The sequence below is a fragment of the Charadrius vociferus genome, unplaced genomic scaffold (assembly GCF_000708025.1).
Source record: "Charadrius vociferus isolate BGI_N301 unplaced genomic scaffold, ASM70802v2 scaffold110, whole genome shotgun sequence".
NCBI lineage: Eukaryota > Metazoa > Chordata > Aves > Charadriiformes > Charadriidae > Charadrius > Charadrius vociferus.
In genome coordinates, this window is record NW_009646761.1 from 761693 (window position 1) to 780736 (window position 19044).

A 19044-nucleotide genomic window follows, 5' to 3' on the forward strand; every position below is an offset into this window, starting at 1 on the left:
CCACAAGACACCAGCTAAGGCTCACACCCATCCTTCACAGCTGACAGGGTAGTGCAGTGCACATGGAATATGAACCTTCGAGCCCCCATCTGCCTTTTTGTGCTCCAACTCCCAATCTCAACATACCCAAACACGCGTTCCTCTTGCTTCAAAAACGTCTACAACACCTTTTTGCACATACACTTCTCTTACTTTTCAGCCTGCCCTACAGTGCATTTCATGTTTTTGCACGTGCTCACGCAGCAACACATTCCGTTTTCAGAATAGCTTATTTCATTAAAAATCCCAAACTCTGCTAAACTGAAATAAGGCTGCTTCTGTCAGTGACATCAAAACAATATTAGAATAAGAGAAGAAAACCACATACCATCCAAACCTATAACCATACCTTGATTCGTCGTATGCTAACCACTGCCTCAGATACTCTCTCGACAGCCGCAGGGAAGAAGAGTGTTACTGTCAGTCTTACTGCACCATACAGGGACACGGCAACAAACACCCGACTTGCAGAGATAACATTGCCAAGTAGCACGTACGCCATGAAAGTCATGAACACTGTTATTTTGCTCGCCACAAAGAAAGAGGCTAAGTTCAGTCCTCGAAGGTAGGAGCTTTTCATAATCATGGCAATCTCCTTCCTAAAAAAGCAAAATATAAACAATCACATCAAGCCCATTACAGTCGTCTTCAACAACAGGATGAGGGAAACCCACTCTGAGGATTTTACTTTTATATACTTTCTCCTCCCTTTGAAACACCTCAACTCATACATAAAAAACTGTACTCAAAAGTAACTGTAGAGAGAGTATTTTATACAGTAAATAACAGAAAAGAATTTAAAAGGCATAGAAATCGAGGGGGAAAATTATTATATTTAATATCTTAGTAGCTACAGAAAATCATTTTTCAGAGACAGAAAACCAAAATGCTCTTTTTTATCTGCTTTGGTCAAACTAGTATTTTAATTCAGATTCTAATCTGCTTTGACTCTTTCTGGGTTGTGTACAAGAACAAAGAGGAAAAACCCTCTGTATAAAGGCGAAGCACCCACAGACTCCTTATTCTTCCAATATCAAAATCCAGTAGAGTTCAGTCACAAAACTCTGCAGCTGAAAAAAGAGGGCAACTTCCAAAACGTCAAGAGTTCACCCACAGCCCACGTATCTGCCATTATTCAGCTGCTGATCCTCAAGCTGCATCACAGGATTTGCAGTATTTCCTTTGATCTCAGTCATCCTTCATGATTTGGACCCTGCTCCCGGCTTCTTTTGCTCTAGGAATTCTGGTTCACAATTCAGAAAATACTGATCTGTGAGGCCAGTTGTTCTGCCAGTCATTACCCGAGCTAAATAGTGACTGAAGTACTGCACAGACACATAAGTCTCCCTCCAGCAACTGAAAAGCTGCTGATGTGTATGTTCTCAATTTCCACTTCAGTTAAATTTGTCTCTGCTTCCAAATGATTCATCAAGTCCAACCCTCAAAATGTTACTACATGTGTTACATCCACAATGTGGATGCCATCAGCCTTAACTTCTTATTAAAATAATAGTTTTTCTTTATCAAGAGAGCCATAGCAACTTACTCCCTCCCCATATATTCTCATTTTATCTGCTTGAAAGAATATAGAATATAAAACCTTGAAACAATTCCTAATTTCTCTTCCCAAATATTCTGGCAATTCTCAGGGAAAATCTTGATCATTTTGATTACCTTTAACTTGGAACTATATTCTAAAATAAAACACTAAAGTTATGATTCTACAATGTGAAGTAAATTAAGTCCTCCCTTAACAGAGAGAAGGACGCAAGATGTGCTACTGGAAAACGAGTTGAGCAACTTTCCCACTGTACTTGCCAAATTGGCGAAATACAGACTTTCAAAGAGTTTCAAAGACTTATTTTTTTCAGCTTAAGGGCTCACAATCTCTGATCTCTGCTCCAGAGTACAGTGAAAGAACATTTGTACGTAAACTATTTGAATTGGGTCTAATTCAATTACTTCTACAATCCTGGATGAAACTCTTTTCCCACCCTCTAATAATCCTTAATAATCCTCTCACTATCTGTGGATAATCAGCAAGTTCTTTGTGCTACTCTCCATAAATATTAGATAAATTACAGCCTCCCCGCAGGCCATATATAATATACTACACTGTCTTAAGGCATGGAGTTATAGCAAAGGAAACCAATACAGGCAGCCACAGGAAAAAAGAGCAACAAAGGAGTTCAGAGGTCGTCTTAGCAACTGTCGAGGGCCAACTGTAGAAATACTGGGCAATAAATCACCTGGCTGAATTTAGGAGTTTTAACCACAGTTTTCCACAGCGCAGTTAAAGAAATAGGGCTCAAGATGTGTTTTGGAAGAGCTTATTTCTCTCCATCATTAAAAAGGAAGCCTCTATTCTTAATGAGGTGTTGAACGTGGAAATCTAAAGTTTAGTGATGTGAATACGCCCATTGAGGAAGCTTTCAGTAAAGAAATACCCTCTCTGGCTCCCAGCAAGAGAGCAAAGCTTTCAACCAATCAAGGACTTTCAATCAGCACAGGATCCTATAATCTGGAGGAGGAAAGGATTACGCGCCTGGGAACAAACATCTCGGGGAACATTAATAAGTTTGCAAGCCTGTACATGGATGTACAGGAAAAAAAAATCCTTTAAAAAAGGTATTCCAAATAAAACAAATTAAAAAAAACAAATTTAAAAAAAACCAACAGAGAATCTACAGCAGGATAACCTTCTACTTATATGCTGGAGACGGACATAACGCTAAATTTAAATGACAAGAAATATGCACCTGGACTCCTACAGTTATCCTGAATGCTCTTAAACTGTCAAGTAAAAGCGCAAATATTGATTGACAACTGAATTTACGAATAAGTTTTAATCAGATGCTGACAGACCTTTGAAATGAAGTGTCTTAGGATACCAAACTCAGCTGGCCTGGCCAGTTGAACAACTAGAGGATTTCTGAGCTGCTCTCTTTCTCTCCTCCAGTCTTCCCAGATGGCTTGAGCAATACTTCAAATTGAAAAAAGGGAAGCAGAATACTACCTGAGGACACTATCATTTTAGGACAGAAAGTCAGATTCCACACATTTCTCAGAAAAGAAATGTCTGCTTATTGGTTCCTTGCTATTAGTTTACAGAACTGTGAGGATGAAATTGTTCAGTTGCAACTACTACAGTTTATTAGTTGCTGTTTTTAAACACAACTGTAAAAGGAAGTATAAAACCCCCAGGATTTTATAAATATCAAAGGAGGGGGGGGTTGTTCTGTTTTTCTGTTTCTTAGCATATATTTTCATTCCTTCACTCTTTCTACAGAGTTTAAAAAAAAAAAGGCCAAAGAAGTTCAAGCAAACTGCACTTTAAAGCACAAAATAATGCACTTACTGACACCTAAAAAAAATGGAAACATATAAATCATTTATCAAGCTGTATCTTTCCAGGATTACCTTCTTAAACCATTCACAAGTTCCGCAAATGATTTTTCCCACGCATACATCTTTATTATCTTCATACCACTTATGACTTCATTCATGGTCCTTATCCTGACATCTGTTAAGGCGGCTGTCTTGCTTCTGTAAATAGCACAAAGTAAAAATGATCAGAATCTCAAACGAAGAGAGACTATTTACAATCACATAACACACTCATCTTAGTGAAGTTTTTACTTTTACTTGTGAAGAGGATTCATATAATTGCAACTGCATTGAACGGTCTTCCTAAAACAGTATCTTAAAGATGACACTCGGTAGACAGACTTGGTATGTATGTATTCTTGATACTCCCTATTCTCAGAGAACTGTGAGTTAATTCAGCGTTCAGAATTACATGTCAGCTTGCGCCAACACATGGTATTCCTTAGAGAACATAGTACAAAAAAAAAAAAACCTCAAATAAAATAAATGGCAAATATTAAATTTCAAACTAAAGAAAAAAACCCAGAAAATTACTTTTAAAAATGGTTTTGAAATGCCAAAATAAGAACCCTTCTCATCAGGTTCTTTTGATGTTGTTAAAGAAACTGGCAAGCAAAGATTACTTAGTAACAGTACATGAGCTATAATTTAAGAGCGCTAATCTAGATATGGTTTTGTTTAATAAATATTATTTAATTGTAAGTAAAACTAAAATAAATATATCTATTTTAATCCCATATTATGTTTGCACTGATGAACAAACTGGAGATATATATCATTAAATAATAAAGTCACAGTTCTAATTAGGAAAAAAGCATTTTAAGTTAGAAGCCATGTAATGAATGCATAAACCATGCTAATAAAGCCTATTATGATTCTGAATTCATTCATGTAGACACACATACTTTGCAGACAGTGAGCTATTGTAGGCCTTATTTTGATAAAATATACCTTTTCCTGTTAAATTATTTTTGTGTATACCAATGAAAGTTAAGATTCAGAGATCATATTAAAAAAAAAAAAACACCAAACACCCCCCACCACCAAAAAAACCTCTTTGGTGGGGCGGGAGGGGAGCTCTTTAGAAGGGGTGGATGGGTTTTGTCAGCATAACCTGCCCCCTTTAAGATTCCTCTGACGCTCCGGAGGAAATAGCTATGTTTAAAGCACTTATGTAAAAAGAATTTCAGGCTCCTGCGTCATTTTTTAAAAAATTCTCAGCACCAGTGTTCCATAAATGTTGGGATGACTGAAGCAGGGTATTGAGAAATATTTATTAAAAAAAAAACCTGACAAAAGAAATATAGGAACTTTGCCCTAATACAATCAAGGCTTCTTATTAAGACTGAGGAAGATAGTTTAGCCTGAACCAACCCTACTGACACGGAACGAGATTATCTTTGAAAAAGGAAAAGAGGACTTAGCAAAGAGTGAAAGAAAAACAATGACTCAAAGAATGCGAGAGCTCATCCTTTCTTTCACACACACCCCCCACCACTTCACAAGGCAAAATTTAGTCTGTGTTGTTCAAGTCTCTGCAGCAGCAAACAACAATTCTCCCATGCAATCTTTTGAAACAATCACCTGTCAGACCTAACATCTAGGCTTGGTCTCCAGAGTAACAGAAGGTTGAAGATGATTCATAATTAATAAAGTTAATAGAGGTTTCTTTTTTAATTGGTGTGAATCAAAAAGGCTATAGTTCTCATAAACCAATTTTTCAGTTTTCCCGATGAGATGTTATCATAGTAACCATCCTCTTTCAAATTGCTTTAAAATGTTCAGGGGGGTGAGGGTGTATTTTTCTTCATTTTTAAGTTATGCTCCTCTACATTGTGAAAAGCGTATTTTGTACATACATACCAGAAGTCACAGTCTCAGAGATATTATATAATGATTGAAAGTACACAGACTTCCAGTGCACCAATGGCAATTCAAAGCAGAGGAAGTCATGTCCCCAGTTTTAAAAACATTAAGTTCAGAGTACATGCAGATCAGGACGACTGGGAAACACATGCTCACACAGCATGCTTAAGAGCGCAATAGGAAAGGACCTGAAAATTCTTCAAATGTCTGAGAAGTCCCCTCTATGATGCTAATAACCATGCTAAATTTAGCTAGCTGCAGAATTCCTTTTTGTTTTCATGAGGCATATTTGGTAGGTTTTAATCATGTCTGACATAACAGTTTCACATAGTTTTTCTCTTAAAAAAAATTAAAAGGGTGTTAAATGAGAATATTACAGTTGCATGGCTAAGCAGTGAAAGCGTTGAGCTCTTGTGAATAAATATACATAAAGTGGTCTTCAGTCCAATAATTGAACTATTTCTCAAATAAGATATTATGTCACGTGTATTTCGTGAAACTTCTCATACTTGTGCAGGTAAAAATAATACTGCGTAATACAGTGTATACCATTTCATAGCATACCAAGTCCATTTCCGCAAACTCCTACATCACTGAAGCTATTGCCTGCATCATAAACTGGTGCGCGTGTGTGTTTGCAACACTGGGTCATAAGTACAATGTTGAATAATAGCACAAATTAGCTGCCACACTGAGCGTGCCTGGATTTTAGCAAAAGCTTTAATCCTTAAATTACTTCTTCAGAGGCTGATTTCCTTCAATCCATGCAGATTCCCAGCAACTGCCGTGTGAACACACTCATCATCACAGAGTTGGAATCCATTTCAGTTTTTCCATTAACTCCTTCTGTTCACTGCACATTTCTATTCACAAATACAAAGATCTGTGCACACTTAGACAAGCAAAAGCTTTTCTGCTTAACAAATTTTTTCCCTTGCACTGTATCCAAACAAGTGGCTGTTAATGAATGGGGGAAAAACCCAAACAACATTACATTGCCACTGATTAACTTTTAAAATACATACCTTCGAGAAGAGACTTTTGTCACCTTGTTGTCTGACCCTGGACAAGTCCCTTAATCTCTTTATGCCTCAGTTTCCCATCTGTAAAATGGGGATAATAATGCTTACCACCATGGATAAGGCACTAGTTAAGTGCTAAGTATTTTAACTACTGACTCAAAGCTCAAAACCTCAGAAACTTAAAACTCAAAAAACCCAACAGTGAAGTAGCTTGATGCTTATGCATGCATATTATACATGCAGTGAAAACGCACGTGTAAGAATATATTGGAACTGTTCTACAAACAGGTTTTATCACAAAAACCCCTAAGAATTTGACAGAGAACATGGAAGGGCTCATTATTTGAGAAATAGCACGTGAGCATATTAACTGAAGACTATCACAGTGGTTACAAATAGAAGCAAGTCTACGAGTTGATCTCATTTTGTTATTCTCAGCACTCTCTTCATACCTAGCCATGCAATGGCAATGCCAGTCTCAATAACTCTCAAAAACTTGCCTTAAAATACAACTTGAAAACAACAGTAATTCACCGAAAAAGTTTTACTTATCCAAGGAGCTAGAAGGAACCCATTCACCCTGAACACAAATGCAACGAAGATACATAGCGCTACTAAGCATACGCATACACAGTAAAGAACACAAAAATATTTCCATTTAGATGCAAAAGCCATTTATAAATTCATGATGTACGTAGAGCATGATTAATTACACAAGAAAAAGAAAGTTAGGAAGCGAGAACATCAAAGATAATTCAATAATCCCACTTGAGGCAAGTGTCTTTTTTAGGATGAAGTCACAGAAAACCAGATTTGTCTGATAAGGGAAAATTAATGTGAACTCATTTTATATCTCCACAGCCTAGAACCTTACAGTTAGAAACCTCATAGCTGGCATCACAACCACCTTCACAATTTTTTTCTTCCTTTCTCTCTCAGTTCCTTCCCCGTTTTCCTCTCTGCATCTTTGTCTTGGAGGCGAGAGAGCAAGATCTTTGAACATGAAACCTTCAGAGCTCTCTGCTGTAACCCATGTACCACCCCAGTAAGTCAAACTTACAGCAGGACTGACACTATTGCCTTTATAGTAACCACTCCCTGAGCATCAATGCAGGAAGGCAAAGCTCAAGGAGTTACACAATTCTATGCCAAGATCTAGAGCAAGGTAGCTAGCTACAGGCATAGCCCAACTCTCTTAATAGACTGGAGAGCTAACGAGTAGCAGATATTTTCAGCACGTCTGGAAGACAAACCACTGGAAGTTCCTAAACAGGAATTCATAAATCTCACATTAGGAACTATGAAAAACATTGGCAAATATAAAACATTGGCAAAAAACCTCACCAGACAGCAGCTGATCTCAGAGCAATACTCTACCTCCAGTGTCCAGTATGCACACTTTAAAACCCAGGACAGAAAATATCTACAAAACAACACGTGTGACCTTACCTTAGGGAAGAAAAAAGTCTCCCAATGCAGGTCTGGATAGGAAGAAGAATAATCAGAACTGCCATTCCTGCAAGACATGATGGGCCTATCTCTATCCAGAGAAGTACTGTTACTGCTACAGCTTGAATTGGTCCAGCCCACAAGAAGTGCAAGAAAATCGTTACCTAGGCAAACAGTTAAGAAATAAAAATTAGCTTGTGGTCTTCACTAAAAAATTGAACCCTAATAACACAAAGTTCAGGAAGCACCTGTGCCTGTGGCAGGTACTGAGGCATTCAGTAAGAATTCTGCACCAGATTCAGAGACCCAGATGTACACAGAGGTGCCTAACATCCAGAAAGTAAGCAAATTATCACACTGATTGTTTTATCTTCATGCACCAACATTTCTCTTAGCTTCAGAAAACAGCAGGAAAATATTTAAGGCAGGGGGGGAGTATGTTTTCCTCCCATATTTTAAGAGAATATTTCTCTTCCTATGATGTTCGAGAAACAACTAGAAGAGAAGTTCATAAGAAAGACTTAATCACCAGTTGTACAAAAACTTCTTAACTCAAACCCCACAATTTCTTCAGCCCCTCGGAAAGATCTGTAATACTTCTTACCTGATCAAATTTATTCACATCATTTGACAGAAGATTTACTATTTGACCAGTGGTAGTTTTTGCCATAGCTACGTTACTGAGACGAAGTGCCTAAAAAAGTCAGAACAGTCTCAAATTGTCACAGCTCATACAGCACAGTACACCTATACACAGAAGACTCAATACACAAATACAATACTGGGGCAAAAGCTGAAGCCACATCTCAGCTTTTGCCTGAGAACATCTGGGCACATTTCAAGAACCTTAGTCAACCTATGGGTTAGGTTAAATATTCTGAAGAAAGTCCTGAAGAAGAGCCTATTAAAAAAAAAGTCTAGGGAAGGACTGCAAGAACAAAAGTGCCATAACTATCTTCATGTCATCTGAAGTGATTAAAAATGGGAAAATACCAACATAGCAAGTTATTAAAACTAAACAAAAGAGCCTGGAACATCTCATTTGCATTGCTTTCCCCCACATTGTGAGCATCTGTTCAAAACAGGAATGAAAAACTCCACCTGAAGACCAAATTAAAATCAGGACAACGTTTAGCCAATTGAAAGAATTCTGTTTTGAATGAGATTCCTGACAGAAGACAAACAACCCAAGTTATTCATTTTACACTATCAGTTCTTGCTAACACTGCAAACTGTGCTTTCAATCTTTGCAAATAAGAGTTAATAACCCTTTACAAATTAATAAATATTTCCCTTGTTAATAACTTTCATAAAACCATAAGATTTCTGAATTATATTAAAGAGTTTAGCACATGCTATGAAAAGCAACAAGAGTAAATATCAAATATTTTTATAGTTTAATAAATAAGTTTATCAGTAGAAAATAGAATGTGATTATACAAAGCCCCCCCCAAAAAATCACATCTGGAAACATGCAGTCTGAACATTACTGCAAAGATCCAAACTGAAATAGCTCAAAGAGGCAAAGAACAGACCCTGCTTCCTTCTACACCTGCTATAAAGAAAACACAGTTCTGCAGCCCAAATAAGAATACACAAAACATGTTACACATTCTCCTGTAACAGGAATAGATCACTCCTCAAAAACAGTTCGCATTTTTAGGTGGTGCACATCTACTTCTCCCTCTCTAAACAGTTATTACTCAGATTCCTTTTTGATCAAACCTAACTTGAAAACAGTAATTCTTTCAAAAACATTGTTCCAATATTTTAAATCAGGTGCAAGAACATCAGACATCAAAGTACTATTCAAAGCATCATTTCAAACAGCGTCTTACATTCTTTGCACCTCACTGTCGGGTTACAAAGGTATTAATCTCAGAGAGAATCCCAATCCTCACTTCATTGAAACCAGCTGGCAGACACATTTAAAACTCTGCTAAGAAATTCCTCTGATATTCCAATAATAAATCTAGGACACTGGGTATATGAGAGATGAGATCTAATTATTTGAGAAAAATCATTGCTTCGTTCCCTGTCTTAAGCCATTTGCCTCTCATACATCTAAAATCCCCCATGAAGCCGCCTGCAGGTAACACAGCCACAGCACATCCACATTTCTATCATGTTTACTCCACACCTCAGATCAAGGTTGATAAACTCCTACAGAAGCTGTTAGATACCTATAGACCATAATAATGGGACTTCAAGTATCGCCGTGTTTGAAGAAGTTGCCCACCAGGGTGTGTTTACAGCACCTACTGCTACTTACTCCTTTACGACACAGATACATATCTGCTATTTGAGGTCCACCTAAGCCACCCAGGAGAACACTGCACTGGTGTCTTGCTAGTGACCCACGGCTTGGGTCTGTCTCAGACCCACCACCTGAGTTACCTTTCTAACCTCTTCCTAGCAATTTTGGATACAGGCAGCAAAACCAGCTTCAAAATGTCCTAGCCCAGTTCTTCTTGACCAAGACAGTTTCAGGAGGAACCACGCAAGCATCAGAGCCAAAAGGAAGGTGCTCGTCTGTGTCTTCTCAGGGAAGAGACAGCCGTTTCCAACATCAGTGGCAACACAATTTTCTTCCCTTCCCCCTTTAAAACTACTTTCGAAGTAGCACTGTTTTTTCTTTTTTTTATTATTTTTTTTTTTTTTAATTAAATAAGCCTTACATTTTCCTGGCTGAACGGACCTGTCTAGACTGCAGAGTATACAGAAGGAAATGGAAACACTGGACACAAAGCAGCAGTTTTACTTATATAACCAATTTCTACGAAAAAGTCCCATTTTGGTAGTTTTCCTTGCTACTACACCTGAAACACAGCACCACACGGGCTGTTATGAAAAAAAAAAAAAAATTATCCCAGCCAAATCCAGTAAACTGTGGCTTTGATACTGCGTTGACTTTAACAGTTATAAATTCACTCCAAAGGCAAGAAATACTACTGAAGATTACCTAGAGCCACACACCTTTTTAAAAAGCAACTGTAGTTTGAATTTACATTTTGTTTTGCATTTGCCAATTATCTTTGTTTTCAGCACAAAGAACTGCTTGATATTCTGTCTATAAATTTTTCCATACAGATGTATTTCCCAGCAAGCACCCTTTCTCAAGGAAAATAGGTTTTAATTACATGAACTAATGAGAGCAGTTTGTACACTTCATGTCCCAGGTCAAACTTTTTTTTTCCCCCCCTGATGTAATTGCACAGGCCCAATTTCAATTCCTTAACCATTACTTGCCTTCTGTACTCCCATCTTAATGTTTTAATCTCTCCCTGACCTGAATAGTTAATTCAAAAGCACATTAAAAAGGGAGAACTGATCAGAAAAAGGAGTAATATAACTGTTCAGTCAAATAACTCCTGACGCCTTTTGGGCTGTTTTCTGTCTCAACCAACTACTCCACCCACAGCTTAAACTGCTGTAGGGTTCATTCTGAACCTCAAAGAGCATTTAAAAGTTAAGTCTTAAAAATAAAATAAAATAAAATAAAATCAGACTTCGATAAGTAGCCTTTGGTTTTAAAACATGAGATTGTGAGTCATGAGACAGATTCCACTTTCATTTATGTTTCAAGCTTCCTGCGTGCATCATTAACACTTCTTACTGATCACAAAACAGCTTGGAGTTTGAATGCAGGCTTTTTATAAATGAGATTTTAACTTTCCAGGAAATGAAAAAGGGTCGAAAACTTCAGAATTATGAGCATTTGAAGTTCTCTATTAAGGATGCTCTCTCATCCAACTCACTCATCCTTGCAAATCCAAGTTTTTATTTACTACAGCAATTAACAAACACTGCAAAAGTGCTGGTAAATTAGCATCCAGATTCTTTCAAAAGCATATATGAGGATAAAGAAGAAAGTATGACCTATCTATAAGCCCCAGATAATGAAGACAAATGATTAGAAAGGCTTATCAATGTTCTGCTGTGACCTCAGCCTTCACCCTCAGGAGTAAACATTTATGAGATGAGGGGAGATTAATTTTCCATTTAATCGCATCTCCAGAAATAAGGGTGCATATTATGAACATCTCTTTTCCAAGCTTCTAAGCTAATATCAACACAGCAACAAACACCATCGCTATATACATATTTCATGAATTTCAAACTGTGTTATGATAATCAGTTTAGTAAATTAATACCTTAGAGAGATGTTTATGTACAAGAAAGCAGTGTGCCATGTTAGAGCTGAGTTCCCAGAGGATAATTTCCAAGGTATCAGAAGAGGGAGGAGAATAAATATGTGCATGAAAAGCAATCAACACTTACAATGGAGCCGTTTTTACTCTCCTCACTTTACTGCTTAGCCCAAAACCTTCGCGTGACCTATACCAGTAGTGTGTTTGCCTTAAGTGGATCGTACCTATGTTTAATGGTTAAAATAACAGAGTTCTTTACGTGCTAAAGAAACTTTACAGTGTTGATCCTTCAATTAAACTTCTTTGCTGAGGTCTGTCAGAACACTATTCTAGCAGCACTAAAGCTGCTAGTTACTGCATTTTCCCTTCCAGCACCCCCATCAGGGACTTTGTGCTTGGAACCAGAGACAGGTTCAATGGTTTGCGTATTGCCAATAGTTTCAGAAGAGGGAATCAGACATTTACAACTGGGTTGCTTTCTCCCCAGAGCACACCAAGGCCAGCATTTCATCCTGGATGTTGTTCAACTCCTTCCTGTAGGTAATATCCATAACTTCTCTTGTTCCACTTTCCATCTGACAGCGGCCTCAGCTCTGCCTGTAGTCAAGGACAGCTTTTTCTTGATCAGGACACACAGACAGCAATAAAACTACAGTTTACTGAACATACACCCCTTCTCACACTTCATTGGCTTTAGTGAAGGACGACTCCAGTGCTCCCACAGTAAAACTAGTAACTACTGATACTAGAAAACGGCTCTACCCTACCTCTAGGATTCAGCTTGGTTCTGGACAGTCTCTCCTCTGCCCACTCCTCTCTTTCTTCCCCCCACCAAATAGTAGGGATACTAAAGGCACCTGCCTGTGAAGATGCCGAGCATCCATCCCCTCCAGCCTGGAGGGGGCAGCAGCAGTACCGCAGTTCGGCTGCCTCTCCCTGAACTAACCTGATGGATGCCCTGAGAGAGGGGGCAGCCTCTCTGCCCCGCAAAGGAGGCAACGCACTACCTCTACAGCACTGCTGGAAGAAAATATAAATAAATCCCAACACTAACCACAACAAGGAGGGGGTGGGGGCGTAGGAATTGGGCAGTGAAGCAATTCCCGGGTAACTGAGAATGGTGAAGCAGATGGTGACAGCCAAGCATAACGTGCTCCCCAGGGATGCAATGGCAGGGCTGAGTAACTGCCAGCATCCCCTGGGAGCTCTGCCCCTCTCCCCTGCTGTATGCTGAGAGCATCCCCCGGGAGCTCTGGCCCCCTCCCCTGCTGTATGCTCACGGCCTTTTACTGCTCCAGAACACAGACCTCCCACCAGCAATGTGGGGGGCTCCTCTCCGACAGCACAAAATCAGCAGCTCCTCCTAGGCTTTAAGGCTATTTAATTCACCGCCTTTGGTAGGAGGACTGAAGCTATCATTCAGACACCACATTACTGACGAGAGAGCAAAAGCACATATATACATCTAAGGTCTGACACATATGAGCGTGCATTTCATTTCTACAAATGAGTATCTTCAATGGAATTGCAAGCATGAACGTAACAACCATATTTTTAAACTCTTCTAACGAAATCGCTGTCAAACGCCAAATATACCTGGAAACAGATTTGCTTACCTTCCGATAAATCATATGACACATAGCTACCCGCAGCTTCATGCCAGCCCGCTGTACATGATAGAAGTATAAGTGGTGCATTATAGCTAGAACAAGCGTGCACACAGACAGAGCAGCTGCGTAGCAATATGCAAAATTCAAAGCTACCTCATCTGAGGGATCATAGTTTTCAAAATAACTAATAATTTTTCCCAAAAATACTGGCTGAATTATTTTGAGGGTTTCCTGAAAGAAAAAGAAGGGGGGAAAAGCATTAAAAATTTTGTATCATACCATGCTACCCAAGCTTGTAACCAGGCAAACAAGGGCCAAGTACTGCAAGTCACATCCCGCATTACTTTTCCTTCATTGTGCTCTAAAATGTCAAGCCAATTTTTTCAACACATAATCCAAAAGATATATGTTCCACATTAAAATTTAGCTGAATCTTTAAAAAGAACTCTCTCAATTACCAATAAAGACTTTGATGTTATAAAAATTGCATGGATATGTATTACACTTCCATTTTTAAAGATGACAGTGTGTTCTTTACAGCCATTTACATACAGCAAAAAGACATTTTTCTACGAGGCACCCCACTCAGATACATAAAATACGGCTAAGCCCTACAAAGCAAGTCAGTAGCTTGTAATGTCTTAAAAATACACCACTGAAATCTGTTACACATCCATAATCCCAGTTACAATTCAATTTTGCAGTCTCTACAGGGCTGTAGCTCTGTTTCACTTTTCTGAGAGAGTACAAGAACATTACAGATTCTCTGAACAGCCCAGCATTAAGTCATCAGTATGTATCATGCAATCTAATAGGCCAAGTTTCACATTGCTGTTAGCTAAGCGTGTTGTATGACATTTTACACCACTTACCTCAATCATTGTGAAAACTCCAAAAACTAAATAGGATTTCCAGTAACAAAGAATAATGGCTTTTGTTAAATGTGGCATTTTTCCTCTCTTTTTGGCTTTTTGCACCTCTTTATCCCAGTACCTGACAAGCAAAATGCAAACATGCTGGAGGACAGAAGTAAAATCACAAGGCAATTACCTGGAATATAACACTTTCAGACTTACAGCCAGATTCCCATGATTACTTCTATACAACAACAAAAAATGAAGTTAACAGACAGTCATGTTTTCTCATCCACATAAACACATAGTATTATAGGCCTATTTGCTCTTGTATAATCACAAACAATTCACCACTGTTGACTACTGTCACCTTTGACATATTTGCAGATGAGGAACCCTTTCTTTCCTTCTTCTCCTCTCAGTTCAGACAGCCACTCACCTCAGTTAAGAGTCTATTATCATATGATCTCCTGACTATGGACTAAACTGAAGCAGCATGGAGAGTCTTTAACTTCTTAAAAGCTCTGCACTTCCCCTGACAGGTTGTGGTGCACAACCCTTTCTCATATCTGGCCCTTTCTTTTTTCCACCATGTACTTCGATGAGGATGACCAAATACAGCACAAGAGCAGAGGAAACTGCAGCAGTTTTGTCACTTAACACTCCACACATCTCTCTGAAGGCAAGGATTACAGCAGCAGAGTGGCAAAGACCCTTGCATTACTATTTGCCCACAAGCAGGACACAATCTGCTCACATTAAAATCAAAGACAATAATAACACGCATGATTTTAACAAGAAAGTATCAGAACTTATGCAGATGTAAGCTTAAGCGCACTGTTGTCAGACAGGATATTCTGCCTTGCTTCTGGAGGCTAAATATTTTCTGCCAGACCCTCTGACCTTGCTAGTTTGAGGGCTGAAATGAGTCTAAGGCATGAAAGCCAAATTATTTTGCAACAAAGCACACAAGTTTGAAGCATACAGTATGGATAAGAAAACACTTTTAGATTCATTTTTACCCTCTTTTTTGTTACAAGGGTTATAGAGTTACCGTCTAAATGCTTCAGAATCAGAATTGAAACCGCGTACACACACTCTGTAGGGTTTATTGGCCCAAGAAAAAAGGCTACTTCCTTAGGTGGCTATTTATGAATTATATTCTCTGCTTCTGGGCCAAGAGCACTAAAGAATTAAAAACCGCTTTTTTTGCATGCTGTATTTTCTACCATTTCCTGACTCACGGAAAGTGTGTGCTTTTACTGGAAGAATCATTGGAAAGAGTCCATCTTCCTCCACAGCAAACTCCCTGAACTGCTTCAAGACGCAACCATGGAATTTGGCAAAGCCCTTCAGCTACGAAGATGTTAAAAGCTGCACTCCTATGAGCTTATCACTGACCTTATTTCCTCAGTTAACTCATCCAGAGCAGGATGATGCAAGACCTGGTCATAACCTTTTGTTTCTCGAGTCTTTTTATGTCTTGAGCAGTCTCTCCTCACAACCAAACTATTAGGAAAGTTGATTTGCTCTGCCTTCAACGTAAAGGCACGAAATAGAAAGGCCATACTTTCTTAACACAGAGGCCACCTTTCACAAGGAGACACCTCTTCCTCTAATTATACTTAACAAAACATTATTTGAAGACAAAAGCCTTCCCAATTGCAAGGTTCAAGTCAATTTACATAAAAGGTTACTCTTGGGAGGTATTTCACTATTAAAGACAGATCCTCCTGGGTCCATGACATGATTGGTACACAGCCCACGAAAAAGTATTTATAACAAAATAAAAACACCTTCTAGATGCCCATTTTATCCACTTTACCAAAGAGCGGCGTATTTTCAACGTAAGTATATTTATATACACACATATATGAAAGGTACACAGCTGTCACTTAATTCAGTTTGTGCTCAAAACCAAACCCAAGAAAACCTAAAACTTTTTCCCCACTTTTATACAGAGAAAATTAAAAAGTTTCCATAGCTATTCTACCACAGGCCAGAAGACTCACATTAATTTATTAAGGATTAGATTACTGCAGTAACAGATGATGAAAAGTCTTCTTTTCCAAGCATTTTGCAAATTGTCAAATTAGTTATAAATGGCATAATGGAAATACTCTAATTCATTTTCATTATGTGTAAGTTGAAAAAATTAAAATGCTTCCATGGTAAACAAGTTCTAAATACTACTTCTAGTTCTTCAGCATTTTTAACAGCAGACCTTGTTAAACGTTACAACAACCTCTTTTAATTTTAGAACAGAAATAAGACTCTCACCTTCACGGGCAGAAATACAATGAAAGAGAACAATTCTTTTTCTCCTTACCATTGCAATTGTTCTCCGAGCTTCTCTGAGGAATCTTCTGGCAGCACTTTATACATATCATCTTCTTCAAGCTTCCGTTTATGGCCAATAATAAATAAGGGATTCAACCACCTATTTAAATACAAATTATTAATAAACTGATCAGCAGACCAAAAGAGTAATTTCTTTACATATTAATTCTTTTACCCCTTTCTTCCCGCGTCTTTTCCTGCATCACTCAACATCCACATATTTTTACTGCTCTTCTCTCTTACCTAAGAATTAAGTCACCCCTATTTTACAAATAGGAAAGCATTTCCCATTTCCTAAAGCTATGCCCCATAGCACCTCACTCCCAGGCATCCAGACAGCCAGCACAACTCCTCTTTGGCCTTAAGGCAACTGTTACAGTGTTTCCTTTTAATTAAGGAAAATTAGCATTCCTTTAAATATTTGGAAAAAAATGAACTTAATCCAACCATTAAAATATTGACAGAGTTTTAAAATGTATTACAATTTTATTTACAAGACATTTTTTTTAACTAGCATGGCTATTCATTTACATGAGGAAAATAACTGCTGTTCAACTGCCATCTTGACAAGTATCAAAGGTCAGTAACTTAAAGACAACCACTCAAATGTAAAAATGGGTAAATAATGGATTAATAGAACTGATCTTACCCATGTTTGGAAATACAAACAAAAAGCACACTGTCACAGTGTGTAGGTACAAAAAAGGAAAATATTGCCTAACAGTTCGGTTTTCTTAGTGGACAGATTTTTAAAAGTTCCATTTTTTACGAGAGCGCTTTGAAAACAAATTGTAATAGCACTACTGTAGGTTTGTTGGAAAACACAATATTCTGTTAGATCAAATAAATACTGTCAGGGAACCTTAAGACTAGCTTTTATGCACCTAGATCCTCCTTCAAGCCTGAAAAGAGGTCTTAACAGTTTCAGTTGTGCTTCACAGAGCAGACGGATGTGTGGCAGAAAGCACAAAAGTGACCGAGTTGTTCACAAGATGGAACAAAAGAGAATGACACCTCTGAAACAGGCACGGCTTAGTGGGATCAGGGGAGTTAGGGAACTTGTAGTTTCCCACTTAGTTTTTCTCTCTACTGAATCCATGATACTTGGTTTCCAGGAGAAGTGTGGATTTTGGCTCTCAGGCTTGTTACCTACAAGTATTTTCTCAGTTGGTCAACATGATCGGAATCAAGAGGTCAGTGATGGACCTGTTGGAAAAAATAGTCTTGCACTCATGGCAAGGTGTTTCTCTGATGTCAATTGCCTGTGAAAGTTCATAACTGCTGTTTAGCTTCTAACATTTGATTATTCCCTGACTTCACCAACACAGTTTTTAAAGGAGCGTTCACACTAGGTGAAGTGTATTATTTTCTGGAAGACCTACATGTGAGAATTCAAAACTGGGACAGTTTACAATGAGGGCATGTATTTACGCACAACCACAACAGTGGTTATGAATACTCATCAACTAGCTTTGCATCACTTGCTCGGGCATGTTCCGATTAAATTTTGTATACAGTTGCCTCTAAGAAGTTTGTTGATTAGTTTTTAGAGAAGGTGGAGGGGAAGGCTGAACCCTAGAAGAGGGTACTCGGAGAATTTCTTCAAAGACACAACTGTTGTGAAAACCTTTTTCACAGAGTCCATGGCACAAATGCATATAACAAATGGGATCGTGTTTTTCCTTTACTACTTAACTTAGCATGTTAGCACAGTGCTTGCGTGACTCATTCAAAGATTAAGTCTCTATCCTTAAAGTAGCATCTTTGATCCCTAACAGCCCTTTTTACACTCTTGAAGTGAGTACTGAAGATCTGTACATGTGAATTATTAAGTCCTCAATGTATGTTAAAGGTACAGTTAGAAACAGAAGGTACTTGTCAGACAAGTTTGTTGCTTGGACTGTATGGTCAAGTAGCATCAGGGCCCAAATCACTGCCACAACTTCCCTACAGCTCCTGAAAAAATGTCTCAAACATCAATTGCTCCAACCAGCAGAAGAGCTCCTGCGTCATTTGACCTAGTGAATCTACTCCCTTGAAACATTTCTTCAGCTTCGGTTCTAGCTGCCAACCACAGGTAAGAAGCAGACATGAGACAAATAACCTCCAGGCCATTCAAACAATTTCTGCCTGATAAACAACAGAGACTCTAATTGCTCCAGGACAGACAGTTATGGGAAAGATCTGCAGAATTCAGTTGACTCACGTGGCTGATACCAAGTGTTCCTCCCCTTGCAACATCAGTATTATCCTACCATCTACTCCATAAACAAGTCACAGGTCTCCTTTCTGACAGGGGAGGATAGAGAACAAGTTATCTTCAACT

General features: G+C 38.4%; 1 protein-coding gene across 1 annotated transcript in view; it reads right to left on the reverse strand.

Moving 5' to 3' along the window:
* ABCC4 (ATP-binding cassette, sub-family C (CFTR/MRP), member 4) overlaps window positions 1-18363 on the reverse strand; it is a 141739-nt gene extending 123376 nt beyond the window's left edge. Inside the window, exons 1-8 of the mRNA XM_009891916.1 lie at window positions 18308-18363; window positions 16708-16818; window positions 14397-14517; window positions 13531-13755; window positions 8368-8457; window positions 7764-7927; window positions 3460-3585; window positions 389-638 (exon numbers count right to left, since the gene is read on the reverse strand). Of these exons, the coding sequence (XP_009890218.1) occupies window positions 389-638; window positions 3460-3585; window positions 7764-7927; window positions 8368-8457; window positions 13531-13755; window positions 14397-14517; window positions 16708-16818; window positions 18308-18363 (1143 nt within the window). The remainder of the gene's footprint in view (window positions 1-388; window positions 639-3459; window positions 3586-7763; window positions 7928-8367; window positions 8458-13530; window positions 13756-14396; window positions 14518-16707; window positions 16819-18307) is intronic.
* Between the last annotated feature and the right edge of the window lie 681 nt (window positions 18364-19044).